Genomic DNA, 19,444 nt, shown 5'->3' on the forward strand with positions numbered 1-19,444 from the left:
AATGCTTTGGGAATGGGTTTGGTGAGGTTGTTGTTGTTGTTGTTTTGTCAATTTTATATTAAAAGCTTGATGTAGCCGAGCACAAAACACAGAAGGAACTAACTATAAAACTTCTATAGACAATTCTTATAAATAACACTAACATATAAGGAATAAAAGAAAAACCAGCAATGTTAATGATATCAAAATTTAGCCCTGACTGCCCTGGAACCCACTCTGTAGACCAGGCTGGCCTTGAACTCAGATATCTGCCTGCCTCTACCTGAGATTAAAGGTACTTGCCACCACTGACTGTCTTAAAAATGTATCTTTCAAAAAGATGCTTGAAAAGTAAAAAGGCAGCCCACAAATGAGGGGACATATTTTCAAATTATGTATCTTTCAAAACTCTAGTATCTACAATATATAAAGAATTCTTGCAACTTGAAATTAGAAAGATACCTCAACTAAAAATGATGAGTCAGAGGCTGGAGATAGCTCAGTTGGTAGAGAACTTGGCCAGCAGTCACAAAGCTCTGGGTTCAGTGCCCATTACTGCATAATCCCCAGTGGAAGCAGAAGTGTCAGAAGCTGAGGTTGGGCCACTGAGATGGTTCAGTAGGTAGAGGCACTTGTATGCAGGCCTGACAACCTGGAGTTGATCCCCAGATCCCAGAAAACCAGCAGGAAAAAATCAGAATTGTCTTCTTTTGACTGTCTCACATAAACCATGGCACATGGTGTGTCTTCTCTCTAGATAAATAAATAAGTAAATAAATGGCTTTTTTTTTAAGTTCAATGTCATTTGTTCAAGTGTTCAAGTGGTACTACAGGAGACCTTGTCTCAAAAAAAAAGGTCAAAGGTTTGAGTAAAACATATAAGGATGCTCAGCATTGGTAATAGAGAAATGAAACCTTTAGTCATGGTGACTTTACCATCTCATCACTAGAATGGCTGTCATAATTTAAAACAGAGAGCAAGGGGGCTGGAGAAGATAGCTTAGAGGTTAAGAGCACTGACTGTTCTTTCAGAGAACCTGGGTTCAGTTCCTAGCCCCTACATGGTGGCTTACAACCATCTGTAACTACAGTCTAAGGCAATCTAACATTCTCTTCTGACTGCCATGAACACTGCACAGGTATGATGTTCAGACATACATTCAGGCAAACACTCATGCATGTAAACTAATAAATAAAATCTCAACAGCAACACCATTAAAAAATACAAAGCAGAATACACACATGAAAAAATAGGTCATGGGCAAGGATATAGAGAAATTAGAATCTTCATGTATTGCTAGTTGATAAGGTACAGCACTGTGGAAAACAAAGTTGCCAGATGGCCAAAGACAATTCTACTCCCATGTGTATCCTCAGAGAACTAGAAGCAGATACCAAAGTTGAAATCAAGGTAAAAGTGAAACTCCAAAACAAAAGTTATTTGGAATAATATAAAATAATATTGAAATCTAGAACACTTGCACACATGCTAAACTGACCTCTAGAATATATTGGAAGCAAGGGAAAGGTTGGCGGGTTTTGTTGGCAAAGAAGTGTACTCAAGCCATTATTAAGAAAGTTCACGGGCACTGTTTGAGAGAGCTGATGAGCTCTGACTGGAGAGAGCAGCAGTCACTATACACAGAGCTAGCTGTATGCCAGTTCTATTAGCTGATGAGAAGAAAAATACAGACTTCAAAGATAGGCTGCTGTTTTCATGGGTTGGAATGATAGGAAAGTTCCTGGAACGGTTGTCAAGATCTGAGTGTTTTTCTCTTCGGCTCTGTTTTAGATGTGTCTGTGACAGGAATGTTTTCTATGTAGATAATCGAACAAAAACATGCATAAATGTTCATGACATTTTATATTTTCTCTCAGATTGCTCTGTAGCAGATATATAAAAAAAAACTCTAATTCTACCAATAATGGATGAGAAAAATGGAGGAGATTAATATTGATTATGTATCATTTCCAGGCTCTGTGCTTTCTTTTGATTATTCCATGTAAAATTCCTACCTCATTGTCATTAAGTGTCCACAGAGGCAGATAAGCAAAGATCAGAACCTAGGTGTTTTGTTTCCAAAATGTTTCTATTTTTTCATAAGCTTTAGCAATATTAGAATTTCCCTTTGTTGGTTGGTATTCATTAAAGATTCAGCACTTCCCTAGTAACTGCTCACTGTTCTTAGGTAATTGTCTGTGTCTTTTGTCAGTTTATTAATATATTTTTAAATTGAACATCCCTAATTTTCTTACAGACAAAAGAATTATGTGCCAAAGCTCTATCATAATTTTTGGCTTCTATGTATTCCTCTTTTAGGCTCTTTGATGGAAATGTGTATGACCACCTCAAGGATTATTTAATAGCTTTCAGCCGGACCGAGCTAGAAACTTGCCAAGCTATACAGAACACATTCCAGTTTTTACTAGAAAACTCCAGCAAGGTAATGTGTCTTTAATGCATGGATGGTATTGCCATTTTAGAATCTAAAGTTTTTCATACTTTGAAAATGAAGATACCACTTATTAGAAGAAGGTTTTTAAAGGATGTATTTCTGAAAAAAAAGTCTCCTTAATCAAGTGGAGAACGTTCTTGATGAGTGGAGAAACTGTTGTCACAGCCATGAATGAAAGGGGAGGTGATGTAGCAGGCTGGCTCAGACATCAGCCCCTGCAATATGCTGCTATACACATTCCCTTTGAGAAGAATCAGTGAAGAATCTGATCTGTTCAAATCCATTGACTCAGTCATTTGAGAGAACAAGGTTATGTATCAGTGCAGAGAGTCAGAAAGATATACACAGGGAATGTAGCATTGATAAGTGGTTTAAAAATAAAATTCTGTAGTGCCTTGGAGTTTGTTTTTAACAAATTAAACTCACTTTTTTAAAAGATGTATTTATTTGTGTATATGAGTGCTCTTTTCTGCATGACAGAAGAGGACATCAGATTCCATTATAGATGGTTCTGAACTATACCATGTGGTTGCTGGGAATTGAACTCAGGACCTTGGGAAGAGCTACCAGTGCTCTTAACCACTGGAGCCACCTCTCCTAGCCCTGAACTCACTTTCTTTTTTTTTTTTTTTTCTCTTTTTGGGGTGTGGGGAGGTGTTCAAGGCAGGGTTTCTCTGTGTAGCCCTGGCTGTCCTGGAACTCACTCTGTAGACCAGGCTGGCCTCGAACTCACAGATCTGCCTGCCTCTGCCTCCTGAGTGCTGGGCTTAAAGGTGTGCACCACCAGGCCAGCTCTAACTCACTTTCTATATGCTATCATTCTTTGATAATCTTTTCATTTAAAATATTGATCTGTTAATTTTGCCTACATGCCATGCTGAATATACATACTGAATTATACACACTGAAAGAAAATAAATATTGTTTTTCCTCAGAATTGGATAACTTACGTTTCTTTTTAGCAATAGTGAATCTCCTTTAGAAGATACAATGTTCCTGTAAATGTTACTTTCTTTCTGGAAAATGCATTATGATTATTTCCTGACTATGCATTTTAAAGTGTATACATTCTGCTACCTAGATCTACACCTTTAAAAGATCTAGCTCAATTCTTTTATTTTTTTATTTATTATTATTTATTTATTTATTTATTTTCAAGGAGAACAGGAACTGGCTAATGTATTTAGAAACTGTTTAGGAATCACAAGATGGAATGAGAAGGGTATACAGATTCTTTGTTTGGGTTTTTTTTTGTTTGTTTGTTTGTTTGTTTCGAGACAGGGGTTCTCTGTGTAGCTTTGTGACTTTCCTGGAACTCACTTGGTAAGCCTGGCCTCGAACTCACAGAGATCCGCCTGGCTCTGCCTCCCGAGTGCTGGATTAAAGGCAGGCACACAGATTCTTTATCCTAAACACCTCCTAATGCAAATATTCTTGTTTCAGTGTACTTGAACTCCTGATTCTATGTTTTAATTTTAAAAAAAAATTTTTTAAACATTAATGGGCTGGAGAGAAGGCTCAGCAGTTAAGGGCACTTGCTCTTGAAAAGATCTAGGTTTAGATCCAGCACCCACATATGGTGGTCCTCCAGGTCCAAGGAATCTACACACCTTTTGACCTCCATGGGGCACACATGTAGCAATGTACACAATCATACATACAAAACACTCATCCACATAAAGTCATGTAATTAATCTCTCTTAAAAACTTAAAGCATTACGATGCTAAGTTGATATCAAATATAAACATTAATAGTATGATACTTTTAACATCTTGTCCTATGTCTATCCCTACCCTGAAATAAAGATATAAATATTGATGCGTAGAAAGAAGGATGGAAAAAGTAAAATAATTAGATTTGTAGTAATAAGCATACAGGTGTTCATTGTGAAAAACTTTTTAGACTATTTATTGATTAATGCATTTTTTTTGAGACAGGGTCTCACTGTGTAACCCTGACTGGTAGGACTTGCTGTGTAGACCAGGCTGTCCTTGAACTCACAGAGATCCACTGCTTCTGCTTCTGAAGTGCTGGGATTAAATGTGTCCCACCCACCTGGCCAATTCTTTTTATTTTAATGTATATGTTTGAAATCATACGGGAATATTGGAGGAAAATCTATAGAGCTTGTTGTTTTTTGCTCTCTACATAGCAATGTTTTTGACTGCTGAAAAAATTGTTTAGTAGTCTTCAGGATTTCTGAATTTTTCTTTCTCATTTTTGATTTCAGTATTTTTAGCTATATTTTTTCTCTATTAGTTGTCCATTTATCAGATCTGGTAGCACATGTCTTTTAAGAGCTGTCTTTCTGGCCATCTCCTTGTTATTTGTTCACTTCATTTATTTTTGTGATACCAATCAGTTTTGTTAATTTTCCCAGTGTTTTTCAGTTCGTTTCATATTACTTTTCTCCAAGTTCCTTTATTCCTTACTTTGTGTTCTTGCTATTTCTTGAAGCTTGTTTTTCTTGTTTTTAATTACCTAAACTCCCTCTCTCCCCTCCCTCCTCTCTCCCCCCTCCCCCTTCCCCCTCCCTCTCCTCCCCTCCCCTCTCCCTCTCCCTCTCCCTCCCCCTCTCCCTCTCCTCTCCCTCTCCCCTCTGAATCTGAATTTTCTTTACTTATTTAGAAGTGATTTAGTGAAGTTGATATTTATTTTTAAACCAACTAGAGATATAATCTATTTTTATTCTAATTTTGTTAGAATAAAATTATTTGTCATAATTTTTTGAAACTTCTCTTTCAAAGGAAATGTTAAGTTAGTACACTATTTTTAGTTTATAAATGAGCCATGAAAATATACTATACATGTATTTGATTTTCTAGGCCTTCTTAGTGTCTCTTAAATTGTTTGTTTTATGGAAAGAAAGATAGGTTGAGCCTGAGAGTGTGTTTTCTCTCTGTCTGTCTCTGCGCTCTCTCTCTCTCTCTCTCTCTCTCTCTCTCTCTCTCTCTCTCTCTCTCTCTCTCTCACACACACACACACACACACACACACACACACACACACAAATACACACACAGTACTTCCATTACTAGTGTTATTTCTACTATATTTATTATCTCTTTATCTTATTATTTTTATTGAAATATATTAAAAATTTATGAAATTCTTTGGAGACAAAGAGGTAAACTTTTATTTTCTGTCTTCACTCATATGAGTCTCTCTCTCCCTGGGGGTGAGGTATAAATGAGATGCTTTTATGTCAAGACTGAAAATGTAGGAATGAAAATTCGATATGAATGATGTAGCTTGGAGATGTGCCCTGTTGTTGCAAGCGAAAAGTATTTACACCTACAAGTTTATATACCATGTGCTCTTCTGTTATAAAGAGTTCGTTATGCTGCTCTGGTTATGGTTCAGAAAGCAACCATTTTTCAAACCAAATGGAAAGTTTAAATCTAGACTTTTTTATTCTACACTGTTTACTACTTTGTTAGGGTTTTTTTTGCTTGCTTACACATAACATAGTCCCAAAGATGTTGTAAGGGTAATTCATGCAGACACTACATACTATAAATGTTAAAGTGTTCTCTATAGCTTTCATCCTGTAAATGGAAACAGCTGGTCCTAGGAGCTTCTATTAAATTTTAATTATTTATGAAGCTTGCTCTTCTCCTTAATATTTAATGAAATGCTTTGTATATGTAACTGAAGCAGATGTTGCCATAGATATTTTCTCTAAGATAGTAGCTCTAAAAGCAACTCTATTGTCCGGTATAGTATGTTCCTGTGTGCTTACTTTCTGCCTGCAAAGAATACTTCTACCAATTAGTAATGTAGCTCTTGAACAGTTCATACTTGAAAATTTATCCTATTTTTTTTGGAAACTGTCCATTGTTATGTAATACCTTAAAACTCACCAGAAAAGGTGAATTTAGTGAAATAAAGAACAAAATTATGATCATTACAGTAGACATGAAAGCTGGCCATGTTGGCACATCCTTTTTATCCCAAGCACATGAAGGCAGAGCCAAGAAGGATCTCTGTGAGTTTGAGGACAACCTGGTCTACATAGTGAGTTCCAGGACAGCCAGGATACACATAGAAACCCTGTCTCAAAAAAACAAAACAAAAAAAGCATGCCATAAGCCAACAGCTAATACCATTCTCAGTAGTGAAATGCTCAATGTTTCCCAAGATCAAGAACTGCTTTCATGGCCAGGCTTAACTGCTGTACTGCAAGTTCTAACTTAAACAGTTAGGTTAGAAAAAGAAGAATCAAAATTACTGTTGGTTCGAAATGGTATGATTCTCTATGTATCAACAGAACAAATGTAAAAACTACTAAAAAGTAACCCAGATTTAAAAAAAAAAAAAAAAGCAATTCTGTAAAGTTACTCTAAAAACAAGATAAAGGCATAATAACCAATTGTGTGTCTTATCAATGAATGATCTCAAAATAAAATTAAAAAATCAATTCCAAACTACAGTAGTATCCAAAGAATAAAGTACCTGGGAATAAATTTAGCTGAAGACTTATGTACTGAAAATTATAAAATATTGCAAAAGAGGATCTAAATAAATATAAATGATAAATGTTCATAGATTGGAAGGTTTCATATTGCTGCCTTTATAGTACTACCCAAAGATTTAATACAGTCCCTATCAAAACTCTAGTAGCCATTTTTGTTTATAGAAGTGGAAAAGACAATCCTCAAGTTTATATGGAACTGTGAGGAAACCCTAACTAGCTGGAATAATATTAAAAAGGAAAAGCAAAATTGAACTACTCACAGTTCCAGCTTACAAAGCTTACTATAAAGTCACAGAAATCAAGACAGTATGTGTGAACATTAGAAGAGACATAAGTGGCCAGTGAAATAAAGTTTTAGTCTTGAAATAAACCTATACTTATATAGGCACTCTGACTGTTTAGTTGAAAAGGCTATGATCTTCAGAGAAGGCACTGAGGCAAGTGCATAACCATGTGTAAAAGAGCAGAGTTGTACCTCTGCCCAGTTTTTATTGCTCTAATGTACAGCAATTAAAAGTTGAGTAAAGGACAAGCAGTGAGGCCAAGTAGAACTCAGCTTGTGTTCAGTTAAGTACTGCTTACTCCTAGCTTTTCTCAAGGTATATCATGTAGTAGGTTGGTTTTCAGACTTAAGAGACCCATGAACCATATACACATAATGAAAATACAACTTTTTTAAAAACAAGAAAATGAGCTGGGAGAAACCAAAAGGACTATGTGCTTTCAATTCTTTTCCCCCTCCCCTCTCCCCGCAACCCCAATAAGATTTATAGTAGCTGTCTTCTTGTCATCTTAAAATAATGCATGTTATTTATCTGGTCTCCTAATCTGGACTAGTTTCTAAACTAGTACTTTCCAAATTTATATTCTTGAGAAAACCAGACATATAAGAACTTAGTTAAAAGAAAAGTAAGATGTGTAACATTTTTCTTTCTTTTTTACCACATTGTGTTGGAAAATTTCTTACTTGTTTAGAATATAACAAGGGGCTAGAGAGATAACTCAGTGGTTAAGAGCAAGTAGTGATCTTGGACCTGAGTTCCCGGCACCCACTTCAGGCTGCCTGTAACTCCAGCTCTAGGGTATTTGACTCCTTCCAGACTCCATGAGCACCTGCATCCACAGGTACACAAACCCATACACAGACATGTATGTATACACACAATTAAAATAATTGTTGTTTGTTTCAAAGAACACCCAGGCATGGTGATACATGACTTTAATCCCAGCACTTGGAAGACAGAGGCAGATCAATCTCTCATGAGGTCCAGGTCAGTCTAGTCTACATAGTATATTCCAGGCCAGCCAGAGCTCCATATTAAGACTATGTCAAAATAATAAGTAAATAAGAAAGTAGCAGAATAAATCTTAAGCTTTAAATATTTTATTTAATTATATTCTTCTGTGGGGTGTGTGTGTGTGTGTGTGTGTGTGTGTGTGTGTGTGTGTGTGTTTGTATACATGCACATACGAGCATGTGGAGATATGCTACAGCACGCTTGTAAAGGTCAGAGGACAACTTTGTGGGATTGGTTCTCTCTTTTCTCCTTTACGTGGGTTCTGGCGATTGAGCTCAGGCCATCAGTCTTGTGCAGCAAAGCACTCTTTACCTGATGTGTGCCATCTGGACAGCCTCTAAACTTGAGACTAAACTTCAGAATATAATTACTGGACATTTTAACCTTACTTAAGACTTACAGGTTCCTGTTTTGTCTTTAGGTGGTACGGGACTATAACCTTCAGCTGTTTCTACAAGAGAATGCTGTGTTTCACAAGCCTCAGCCCTTCCAGTTCCAGCCTTGTGACAGTGATACTGTAAGGGAATTCCACATCTTCATTTCACTCGTTTGTGCTTGAATACGCAGCAGAAGCTGAGTGTGTCTCATTGATTTTAACAACTGTGAGGGCACAGAGAAACCACAACAGTTCTTTCTTAGTACAGCTAGCACATCCAATGTCTTTGAACTGTAGGTTGAGTTAAAGAAGTTACAGAAAATCCGAAAACAATCATAAAATAAAAATTATTCAATGGATTTTTTTCCAGTATAAATTATGTTTTCTGCCCATATTTCATACTATATATCCTTCTTCATACTATTTCCTTCAAACCAACCAGTGGCTAAATTTTAACCAGAATAGAATTAATAAATGGAATGATAAATATGTACATGAAATTATTTTCATTGGCTTTATACAAATTATAGGACTTTGACAATTCCCTTCATAGTTTAAATTATATAAAGTATTAATGTTAAGCCCCAATGGGAAGGGTTTCTTTTTCTTTTTCCTTTTTTTTTTTTTTTTTCTGAGACAGGATTTTTCTGTGTAGTTTTGGTGCCTGTCCTGGATCTCCCTCTGTAGCCCGGGCTGGCCTGGAATTCACAGAGATCCACCTGGCTCTGCCTCCCAAGTGCTGGGATTGAAGGTGTACGCTACCACCACCCGGCGGGAAGTTTTTAAATAGCAGACATTGATCATTTTTTCCAAGTTTATGAGAAAAGTTTACAATTATTTGAAGTTTGGAAAGAGACAAAATATCAATTTGACAATAAAAATACAAAATGTAATGGTATAGAGTGATGATAGTCTGAGCATTTCTAGCACATTCTCCTAAAGTAGGCAAGCTAAAATAGAAGGCAAAGTATATTGTAAGTCTTTTGATAAAACCAGAATCAGTAGCAGGGAGCTTATAATATAGTTATGAGTTTAATAGATATATGCTTGATTTTTCTTCACCCTCCCCACAAAATAGTCTCAGCTTTATAGCACTAGCTGACCTCAAATTCACAGAAATCTTGCCTCTGCCTCCCAAGTGCTGGAATTACACTTTCAGCCACCATATCCAGTGTTTTGTTTTCTTACATTCTAAATAGCCTTGTGTCAGAGGCTATATGGAAGAAATGGAGGAAATCCTTATTCTTCTCTATATAATAATCTTTATTTGTTATAGTAATACCTCCCTTTTAAAATTTAATTTTATTTTTTTATTTTTGGCAGTGTTGGGGATGAAACCTAAGGCCTTGTGAGTGCTAGGCAGGTGCTCTGTTTGCTGAGCTACCTCCCCAGCTGTTCCCCCTTTACAAGCACTCAACTTCTACTTAATGACTCAGTGACATTTTCTTAGAGTTTGACTTCTTTGAAGCCTGGCATGAATAAGTGGAACATTAGAGATACAGGATATAATTCTGTATGGCAACTCATTCCTATAATTCCAGCAGCAGGGAGGCTGATGTATGAGAAGGCTAACATGGGCTACAGAATGAGATGTAGCTTTTAAAAAAAAAAAAAAGAAGATGAAGAGTATGAACAAGTTTCTTGAGTTTGATAAGCTTAAAATTCTGACCAATTTGAGATTATTTCTTTGCCCATTTGCCACAGAATAGTAGTGACTCTTACCTCACTTTTCCAAGCTTAACTATAGCCCTAATACCTCTCTTTGTTTCTAGACACTGTGCTAATGTTCTTAGCTGTTATGTCCCTGTTTACCTTAAAATTCTAACTCTCTGCTGTTTCTGTCCTTGTGCACTCTTTACTTGGGCAGAGTTTAAAAGCCGCCCAACTGGTGGATATTGAGCTCTCCCCTGTCAGTGCTCTGAGAATGACCATAGCTGAGGTATATGGGTATGGGAAGGGGGGAAGGGTGGAATGTGTGGGCTTGCATGTCGTTGAAGGGCGGGGCCTGATGTTGGCATACAAGTCATATATATGTCTAGGGGGCCTTAAATGAATCAGCCATGGCTATCAGTTTTACCTTATAAATTAGGAAGGCTTTTTTTTTTTTTTTTTTTTTTTTTACTATTTGTAATCAAGAAAGTGGCTTCTTCCTTACCTGAATCACCTTTAGTTTCCTCAGTACAGGGGCATTGAACTAATCCTACCTTTATTAAAGAAAAATGGAGCCTAAAAGTAAAGAAACTTGACCAAAGTCTTACCATGGATGAATGGCACATAACTGTTAGGATGGCAGTATTAATGTTCTTCCTGCTATACATTTTGTCTTCTGAAAAGGAATGGTCAGTGCTTTTGGAACAATTTTTTTGTAACGGAAGAAGATAAATGTGAATTTACAAAAATCATTCCAGATTGTTAACTATAAAAATTTTGTGTGTAATTTTTATGTGTCTTGAGTTTTTTAAAGCCTCCATGCATGTCTGTTCTTTGTGTGTGCCTAGTGCCTGCAGAAGCCCAAAGAGGGTGCTGAATCCCCTGGGTCCAGAGTTACAGATGGCTGTGAGCACTATGCAAGGGCTGGGAATTGAGCTCAGGTCCTCTGTAAGAGCAGCCAGCAGCCTAATTTTAGCTCTTGTATGTAATTTTTTTCTACTCAGAAAAAATAAACACCCAGGGCTGGAGAGATGGCTCAGCAATTAAGGGCACTGACTGCTTTTCCAGAGGATCTGAGTTCAATTCCCAGCACCCACATGGCAGCTCACAACTGTCTGTAACTCCAGTTCCAGGAAATCCAACATCCCCACAGACATACATGCAGGCAAAACACACAGTGTACATAAAGTAAAAAGTAAATTTATTGCCAGATGGTGTGGTGGTGCCCACTTTTAATCCTAGCACTAAGGAGGCAGAGGCAGGTGGATCTCTGTGAGTTCAAGGCCATTCTGGTCTACAAAGAGAGTTCCAGGACAGCCAGAGCTACACAGAGAATTGTCTCAAAAAACCAATACATACATACATACATACATACATAACATACATACAGACCATCTCCAATATTTTTTTTCTCTATATAGTCTACTCTTCTTCACGAGGATGGGGCCACTATTTAACTGCTTCCTTTTAGAGTTGGTAGCACTAAACTACCATGGAGTGAAGAGTGTAAGTCAGAGCTGTTAACTCACTCATCTTGTGAGGTGAACTTTGGCCATGCAGGAAGGACTAATTGCCTCTGTCCTCATTCATATTTCTAAAAACATTCTTGTTCTCATCTTGTTTGAAGCATATGTAATTTCAGCAAACACTGAATCCCTACTGCACATGGAAGTCACTTGGTTATATGGTAATCTACAGACCATGGACTAGATGAGCTCACTAACATATACACAGATAAGATTAAGGCATTAACTGCACGTAGTGGCATTTTCTTGGTGTCCAGTGACTGATATAATCAGTAAACCCTGATGTGGTAAGATTTTTTAAAACAGGTTTATTGAAGCATACTTATATAATTTACTCAGTTCAGTATATTCAATAACTTTTGTATATTTACCAAATTATGTAAGCATCATTATAAATAGTTGTAGAACATTTACATCATCATTAGAAGACTCCCCTCATCCAGGCAAACTTATACTTTCTGTCTCTGTAATTTCCCTTTTCTGGGCATGTCACTAAATTAAATCATGCAGTATGTGTAGTCTGTGGTATCTTGCTTCTTTCATTTAACATGTCTTTCAGATTTATCCATGTTGTTGAATGTACTTGTTTTTTGTTTTTTGTTTTTAAATTTCTGATTAATATGCATTGCATGAATATTCCACATTTCGTTTATCTGTTAATTATTTGGTGGACATTTAGGTTGCTTGCACCTTGACTCTTACCAGGCTGGGAAGAAGTCAATAAAGTACTTTTCTTGTAAGCAGTTCAATACCCAGAACCCACTTTTTCAAAACAAAACAAAAAAACAACAGGCTTGTTGTTTTGCTTAACAGTCCACAGGGAAGCACAACAATTGGTTGTCTGATGCCAAATGGTCAGCCCTGAAAACATACATAGTAAGTAACAGACTGAGCAGGTAATATTTAGGTGTGTATATATGTATAAACGTATACATATATGCATGCAATAACAATTAATGAAAGAAGAGAGCATGAATTTGAGAGCAAGTAGGAATGGGGATATGGGGAGGTTTGAAGGGAAGAAGGGAAGGGAGAAATGTAATTATAATTTTTAAAAATCACAGTACTATGGCTAGTAAACACAGGTAACTCTACATAGCTTGCTGACCAACCAGCCTAGCCTTGTTGGTGAGCTTCAAGCTAGCGAGAGACTATAGCTCAAAAAAAGGTGGGCTGGGCAGTGATGATGCACGCCTTTAATCCTAGCACTCAAGAGGAAGAGGTAGGTGGATCTCTGAGTTCAAGACCAACCTGGTCTGCAGAGCAAGTTCCAAGACAGCCAGGGCTATACCACAGAGAAACCCCATCTCAAAAAAACAAAAACAAAACAAACAACAAAAACATGGACAACACCTAAGAAATAACAGTCAAGGTTGTCCTCTGGACCACATGGTACAAGTGCGTGTGCACACACAAACAGTCACAGAAAGAGATGGGGGAGATAATGCTACTGTATTTATTTATATTAATGTGTCTTCATTTCGCTAGGGTTGCTGGGTTATGGTAAATTATGTTTAAATTATTTTTAGGAAACTGCTAAACTATTTGCCAAAGTAACCGCATCATTTTTTGTTTCCACCAGCTTTGTATGCGGGTTCTTATTTCTCCACATCCTAACAAATATTTGTTATTGTCGTCTATTTTTGTTTGTTGTTTATCACAGGCCTGGAGGTCAAACCAAAGGCTTTGTGCATACTAGGCAAGCACTCTGCTGCTGAGCTGCATACTAGCCCATCTCTGATTTCAGCCATCCTTGTGGTTAGGAAATAGTATTTTATGGTAGTTTTGGTTTGTGTTTACTCGATGACTAGCTGTTAAATGTTTTCATGAGCTTAATAGACCTTTATAGATCTACTTTGGTAAAATATTTTATTTCAATCTTTTATCCATTTTTACATTTTATGTTGCTTTTATGTTATTTTCTTGTTATAAAGGTCTTTGTTTTAATTAAGTGTTTTCAAATGTTTATTTATTAATACAGAATTCAAAGGACACATTATGAGAGTTAATTCTCTGCTTCTTCTATGTGGGTCTCAGGGATTAAACTCAGGTCATCAGATTTAATGGCACATGCCTTTACCCACTGAGCATCTCACAGGTTCTTGTTATGAATTAAATCTTGATGATGAGCTAAAATTTATCCTGCAGGGATCAAGAAACAACATAGCAGAAATTGGAAAATAACAAAAATTATTGGATGGTATTTTTGAACATTTAGTTCATGCTGGACATTTTTCTAACTATATGGCCTACTATTAATTCATTTCATCTTTATGACAAACTCTATTTTAGATGCAATTTTTAATCCTTTGCTTTAAAGTTGAGGATGTTTGTTCAAAGTCATTCAGCAAGTACTGTAGCTGAAAGTTTGAAGATGAATGATCTAGTCCTAAATGACAAAGTACCCTGTGGTGATGAGAGAGAATGTGAGAAATACCATGTTATAACCTAGGCTTTTGTTGGGAGTTTCATAGATAATTATAATTATTATAAGTGGAGAACTATAGAATGTATTTAGATATGAGTAATATACATACTTAGATATGCAGTAATATCCTGCAGAGGAAGGATAGAATAATTGTTCCTTAGTTTTATTTTTAATTTTGTAATTTGAATTAAGAATTTTTGAGCTACTAACATTTAATCCAGGTTTAGATGAGAGATTATTTGGATTTCCAGCTTTACTGCTATGATAAAATAGAACTTTTATGAATAATTCCATATCCTTTGTAAAATTAAAAAAAAACAGCACTTTTTTTTTTTTCTGATAAGATAGCATATTAGAAATCCAGCACTTGGGAAGTTGAGATGGATTGTGAGTTTGAGTTCAGCCTTGGCTACCCAGGGAAAAAAAACAAAAAAATTTAGAGGAGACCTAGAGAGATGCAAGCAATTAAAACACTTGCTGCTCTTGCAGAGGTTCAGTTCCAGGACCCATGGCTGACAATCAACAGTGACTCCAGTTCTAGAGAATCCAGAGCCTTCTTCTGGCCTCTGTGAACTACATACATGGTTGCACAGGCATATATGCAAGCAAACACCATACACAGAAAATAAAAATATATCTTTGTTAAAAAGAGAACCTTTTCACATATATATCCATTTCAGATTGCACCATACATAGCACTCCTGCATAAATCCAGAATATCTACTTGAAACATATCATTGCAGTATTATTATTAAGGCTTAGAGTTAACTGTTTCTTTTTTTTTTTTTCCTAAAGATTATTTCTGTTTATGTATACTGCCCATGGGAGTATGTGTGTGTAGGTACCCAAGAGACAGAGAGAAGTTGAATTCCCTTCATCAGGATTTGAAGGCAGTTGTCAGCTTCTCCATGTGCATGTTGGGAATGGAACTCTGGTCTTCTTGAAGGGCAGCCATGTTTTTAACTACCTAGACATCTTTCTAGCCATTGAACCTTGTTATTTGGCATATCTTTTATATCATACTGATGAAACCTGTTTCAAGTTAATATATTATTATGACTTATGTTTTAGAATACTGTAGTGAAAGGAACTTACCAAACTGAATTTTATGTACCATGTGTTCATGTTTGTGGCTATTGTGTGTGTTTTCTAGTACACCTGTGCATGCATTTACATGTGTGCCTATAACTGATTTGAACTCAAATCCTAATGTTTATAAGGCAGGCACTTTACCCACTGAGCTATCTCCCAGCCACTAAAATGAACTTTTATAGCCATATTTATTGTTATTCATTACTACCATAAACTGAGGAATTGTAGTGTTAATTACATGTGATTACAAATGGCACCAGCCAATGTCAAGTTGTTTAGTGTAGCTTATTCATAGTCAATTTGTTATTCTAAAGTAGTCTTTATATCCTTATGTTATCATTTCTTAGATGATACCTATAAAATCAAAAGTCCTTCTAAAGTTAGATGGGTTCACACAAACCAATAATCGCAAACCACGGAAGGCAGGAGGATCACCATAAGTTAAAGACTGGCCTAATCTACATAACAAGTTTCAGGTCGGCCAGGTCTACATAGTGAGACCCTGTTTTGATAGATAAATAAAAAAAAAAAATCCTAAAGTGTGTAAAGTATACCTTTCTTTGCTGAAATTAGTTTTTAATGTATAATTATTTGGGAGGATATTGTGTACTAAACACACACACACACACACACACACACACACACACACACACACCCCTACACTACACATACACCAATAAAGCCTAGTCTGTGAAGAATTGACAGGTACATTTATTTGGATCTGTGTTAGAGAGTCATCCAGCTGTCATGTGAGTCATTGAGCATTAGATATCCATAGAGCAGTTGTACGATAGAGACATAATAGATTCGTTCCAAAACCAACAGTTTGATTTCTATGTATTTAACTTTGCTGACTCAGCTTTCTTGTACCTGAAATGACTACCTTACTAGGTATGAAAAGAAGCAATATGACTTGGTGTCTTGCACATAGTAGTAAATACTGGCCATCTTTTTTTTTGTTATTTTCACATAAGAGGAGTCTAATTTTCCTTTTTTGTTTTAAGTTTTGTTCCTAATTGCCATAGGAAATACCAGACTATCAAAGATAGAAGAGATGACAAGGATGATGAAACCCTGAGGTACTCACCTTCTTTATGGGACTGATAACTATCAATCCCTTGATTTTTTTTACTTTGTTCCAAAAAATAGATCTCATTGCCCTGTTCTTTAGCATTTCAATAAGCCCAAAAGGTGTGTGGAATAAGTAATGGTCAATCCAAGCAACATGACTCCTCCCTATATTTTACTTAGCTTCTGGGGATCAAGAATAGTTCAAGAATAGCCTGGGCAACACCGGGAGACCTGTTTCTGACAGCTCACAGTCTGTGTTCTGAACCAGGATTTTCGATTTCCAACCCTACATACATCTCAATGTGTCTTCCTCCCGTTACCAGAACTAGTAATGACTGTCCTTCAGAATGTTGCACCATCTTTGAAAAAGCACAGGTCAACATCCGTAAAATGTAGATAAGTATGTACACAGGCAGAAAAAAATGAGGACTGTTTCTCCCTCCAATTTCCTGACGGAAAAGAGAAGAGTCTTTCATCTGTATTTTCCTTGAACTATGAATAACAAGATTTTAGGATATAATAGTAGCAAAACTCTGACATTAAATTTCTGTTGTATCATATTTTACTATAATTCTAGCCAGTATTTCTGATATTTATTTTCATTTTCCACAGGTTAAGTAAATACCCACTTACTTTAGGATTTTTGCACATTTAAATTTTACTTATGCATCTATTTAAAAATTAGTAAAAAATTACCTTAATCTATGGAGCCAGAGAGATGGCCCAGCATTTAAGAGCATTGACTGCTATTGCATAGGACCCAGGTTCAATTCCCAGCATTCACACAGTAGCTCATAGCCACCTGTAACTCCTATTCCGGGGATCTGATACTTTCTTCTGGCCTCCACACAGATCAGACACACAATTCAAACAGACAGACATTTAAGGCAAAACATTCATACAATAAAAGTAAATAAAGATAAAAATTTAAAATAAGTAAATAAAATTTTTTTAAAAACAAGAGCTTTGATAATTTCTGATAACTGCCCTAATATATAAAAGGCAAATATATTGTTGGGGAAATGTACCTGAAATTTTTAAAATTTATCTTTATGTGTATGTATCTGTGTGTATGTATGTATGTATGTATGTGTGTGTGTGTGTGTGTATATATATATATATATGAGTATAGGTGCTGAAGAGGCCAGAGAGTGTTGAGTACTATGGAGCTGGAGTTTACAGGCAGTTGTGAGCCACCCAGTGTGGGTGCTAGAAACCAAACTCCAGACCTCCTCAAGAGCAGTTTGTACTCTTAACTACTATGCCTTCTCTCCAGCACTACCTGAGGATTATTTTTGTTTGTTTTGTTTTGTTGTTTGAGAGAGGTTTCTCTGTGTGCCCTGACTGTCCTGGAACTTGCTCTGTAGACCAAACTGGCCTTGAAGTCAGATCCACCTACTCTGCCTCCTAAGTGTTGGGATTAAAGGCATACTGCACTACTGCCCAGATGAGAATTCTTAACATGAGGGATGGCTCTTTCCTCTGGTGGAAATTTTGTTGCATTTAGCAGTTTCTCATAAGTGAGAAGATAGTTATAAGAGAATTTGTGGGAAGTCCTCCTGTTAAGTAAATAGATACATCCTCTTAGGTATATGAGGGCACAGTGTCCCAACAATGAAAGGCTGACTTTCAGAGGACAGGTGTTTTCTGGAATTTTCAGTGTTGCTAATCAAGTGTTTAAAGAGGAAGGAGTTCATCCCAGTAGCCTCCAAAGCTGCTAATCTCTGTGTAGCTGCCTCATATTGACTTTCTGTGACATGAGACCTTGCTTCCCACAGTAGTAGGGCATGTCTTATATTCTCAGTGCTGATTGAAGAAAGACCTCTGGTCCAACTACGAATTGGTAGAGTTGCAGTGGAAATAACAGTGCTTCTCTCTCTGTTCTCTCTTGTGTTGCAGAGTCGAAATTAGAATCAGAAACTGGTACCACAGAGGAACACAGTCTAAATAAGGAGGCTCGGAAATGGGCCACACGTGTGGCACGTGAGCACAAAACTATTGTTCATCAGCAGCGGGTAAGTATGGTACTGCACCCTGACTGTGTGCAGCTGAAATCAGATTTTAGCTAGATTTAAGAGGTTGGATTTTATTTTATTTTGTGCACCTGCTTATTAAGTGTGCAAGGTAGTTGGTTGATCACAATACAGCAAAACTGAACAAACAAACAGCATATACAAATTCCACTGTTATGTTTTCATCTCAAATAAATACTCGAGTGCATTCAAGGAGTCATTACTCAGGTTCTTTGTGTAGTTCTATTTGCAGTGTTGAGAAGTTTGAAAATCCTAGTAGCAGTGCTCTAAGTGTAAGTGTTTACCATTAAACTGTTGGGCATGTGCTTTAAGGAGAGTGAGGTCAGTCTCTGCAGACATGACAAGGTTTGGTACAAGCATTGAGGAATTGCATTGTGGCAATGTCATCCTGTAATCCTAGAACTAGAGAGAGAGAAACTAGAAGATCAGAACTCCAGGCTAGTCACCTAGTGAATTTGAGAATAATGTGACTTCATAAGACCCTGTTTTAACAACACAAATATACTACATCTATCAATTAAAAAAAAAAATCAAAGTGACTCTGTCCCCCTGGGGTTGTATATTGCTTTATCAAGCATGTCACATTGTCAACTCTACTCACCTGTGAGTTACTTCATCACCATCTGTTAGCAGATGAGCTGTCACAGTGTCACAGTGCTAGTGTTCAAGTTCAAATTTCACTTAATTGTGGCCTTATCATGCAAGCCATACTGAGGAGGCGCCAGCTTATGAGCCATAGAAGGGCAGGTCAACTCTGGTGCCATATGCAGTACTGTAGGTCACATTGGAAACCATAGTAAATACAAGGTTCCGTACTGCTGTGGTTTAGGGTACCCATGAAGTCTTGAAATGCATTGTTTTTGAGATCCAGTTGCATTGTTATTGCATGATTTTGTAAGTTGTTTCCATCAGGGAAGCTAAGCCAGGGACTCTGTTTTACAACTTTCAGTTTATAATTAGTTAAATAAAAAGTAAAAGTTTAAAAATGAGTCATGGCTTTAGCCACTGAACCCTTTGGAATTACCTAAATGCTCAAGGAAAGAACACAAGAACAAAA

At 36.7% G+C, this 19,444-nt stretch overlaps 1 protein-coding gene across 1 annotated transcript in view; it reads left to right on the plus strand.

Annotated features, from left to right (window-relative positions):
* The window catches only part of LOC119087236 (F-BAR and double SH3 domains protein 2-like), an 80,412-nt gene that overhangs the window by 53,583 nt on the left and 7,385 nt on the right, over positions 1–19,444 (plus strand). The window contains exons 5-8 of the mRNA XM_037201930.1: positions 2,300–2,423; positions 8,633–8,728; positions 10,455–10,526; positions 18,256–18,369. Coding sequence (XP_037057825.1) covers positions 2,300–2,423; positions 8,633–8,728; positions 10,455–10,526; positions 18,256–18,369 — 406 coding nt within the window. The remainder of the gene's footprint in view (positions 1–2,299; positions 2,424–8,632; positions 8,729–10,454; positions 10,527–18,255; positions 18,370–19,444) is intronic.

This window comes from Peromyscus leucopus, unplaced genomic scaffold (assembly GCF_004664715.2).
Source record: "Peromyscus leucopus breed LL Stock unplaced genomic scaffold, UCI_PerLeu_2.1 scaffold_420, whole genome shotgun sequence".
Lineage (NCBI taxonomy): Eukaryota > Metazoa > Chordata > Mammalia > Rodentia > Cricetidae > Peromyscus > Peromyscus leucopus.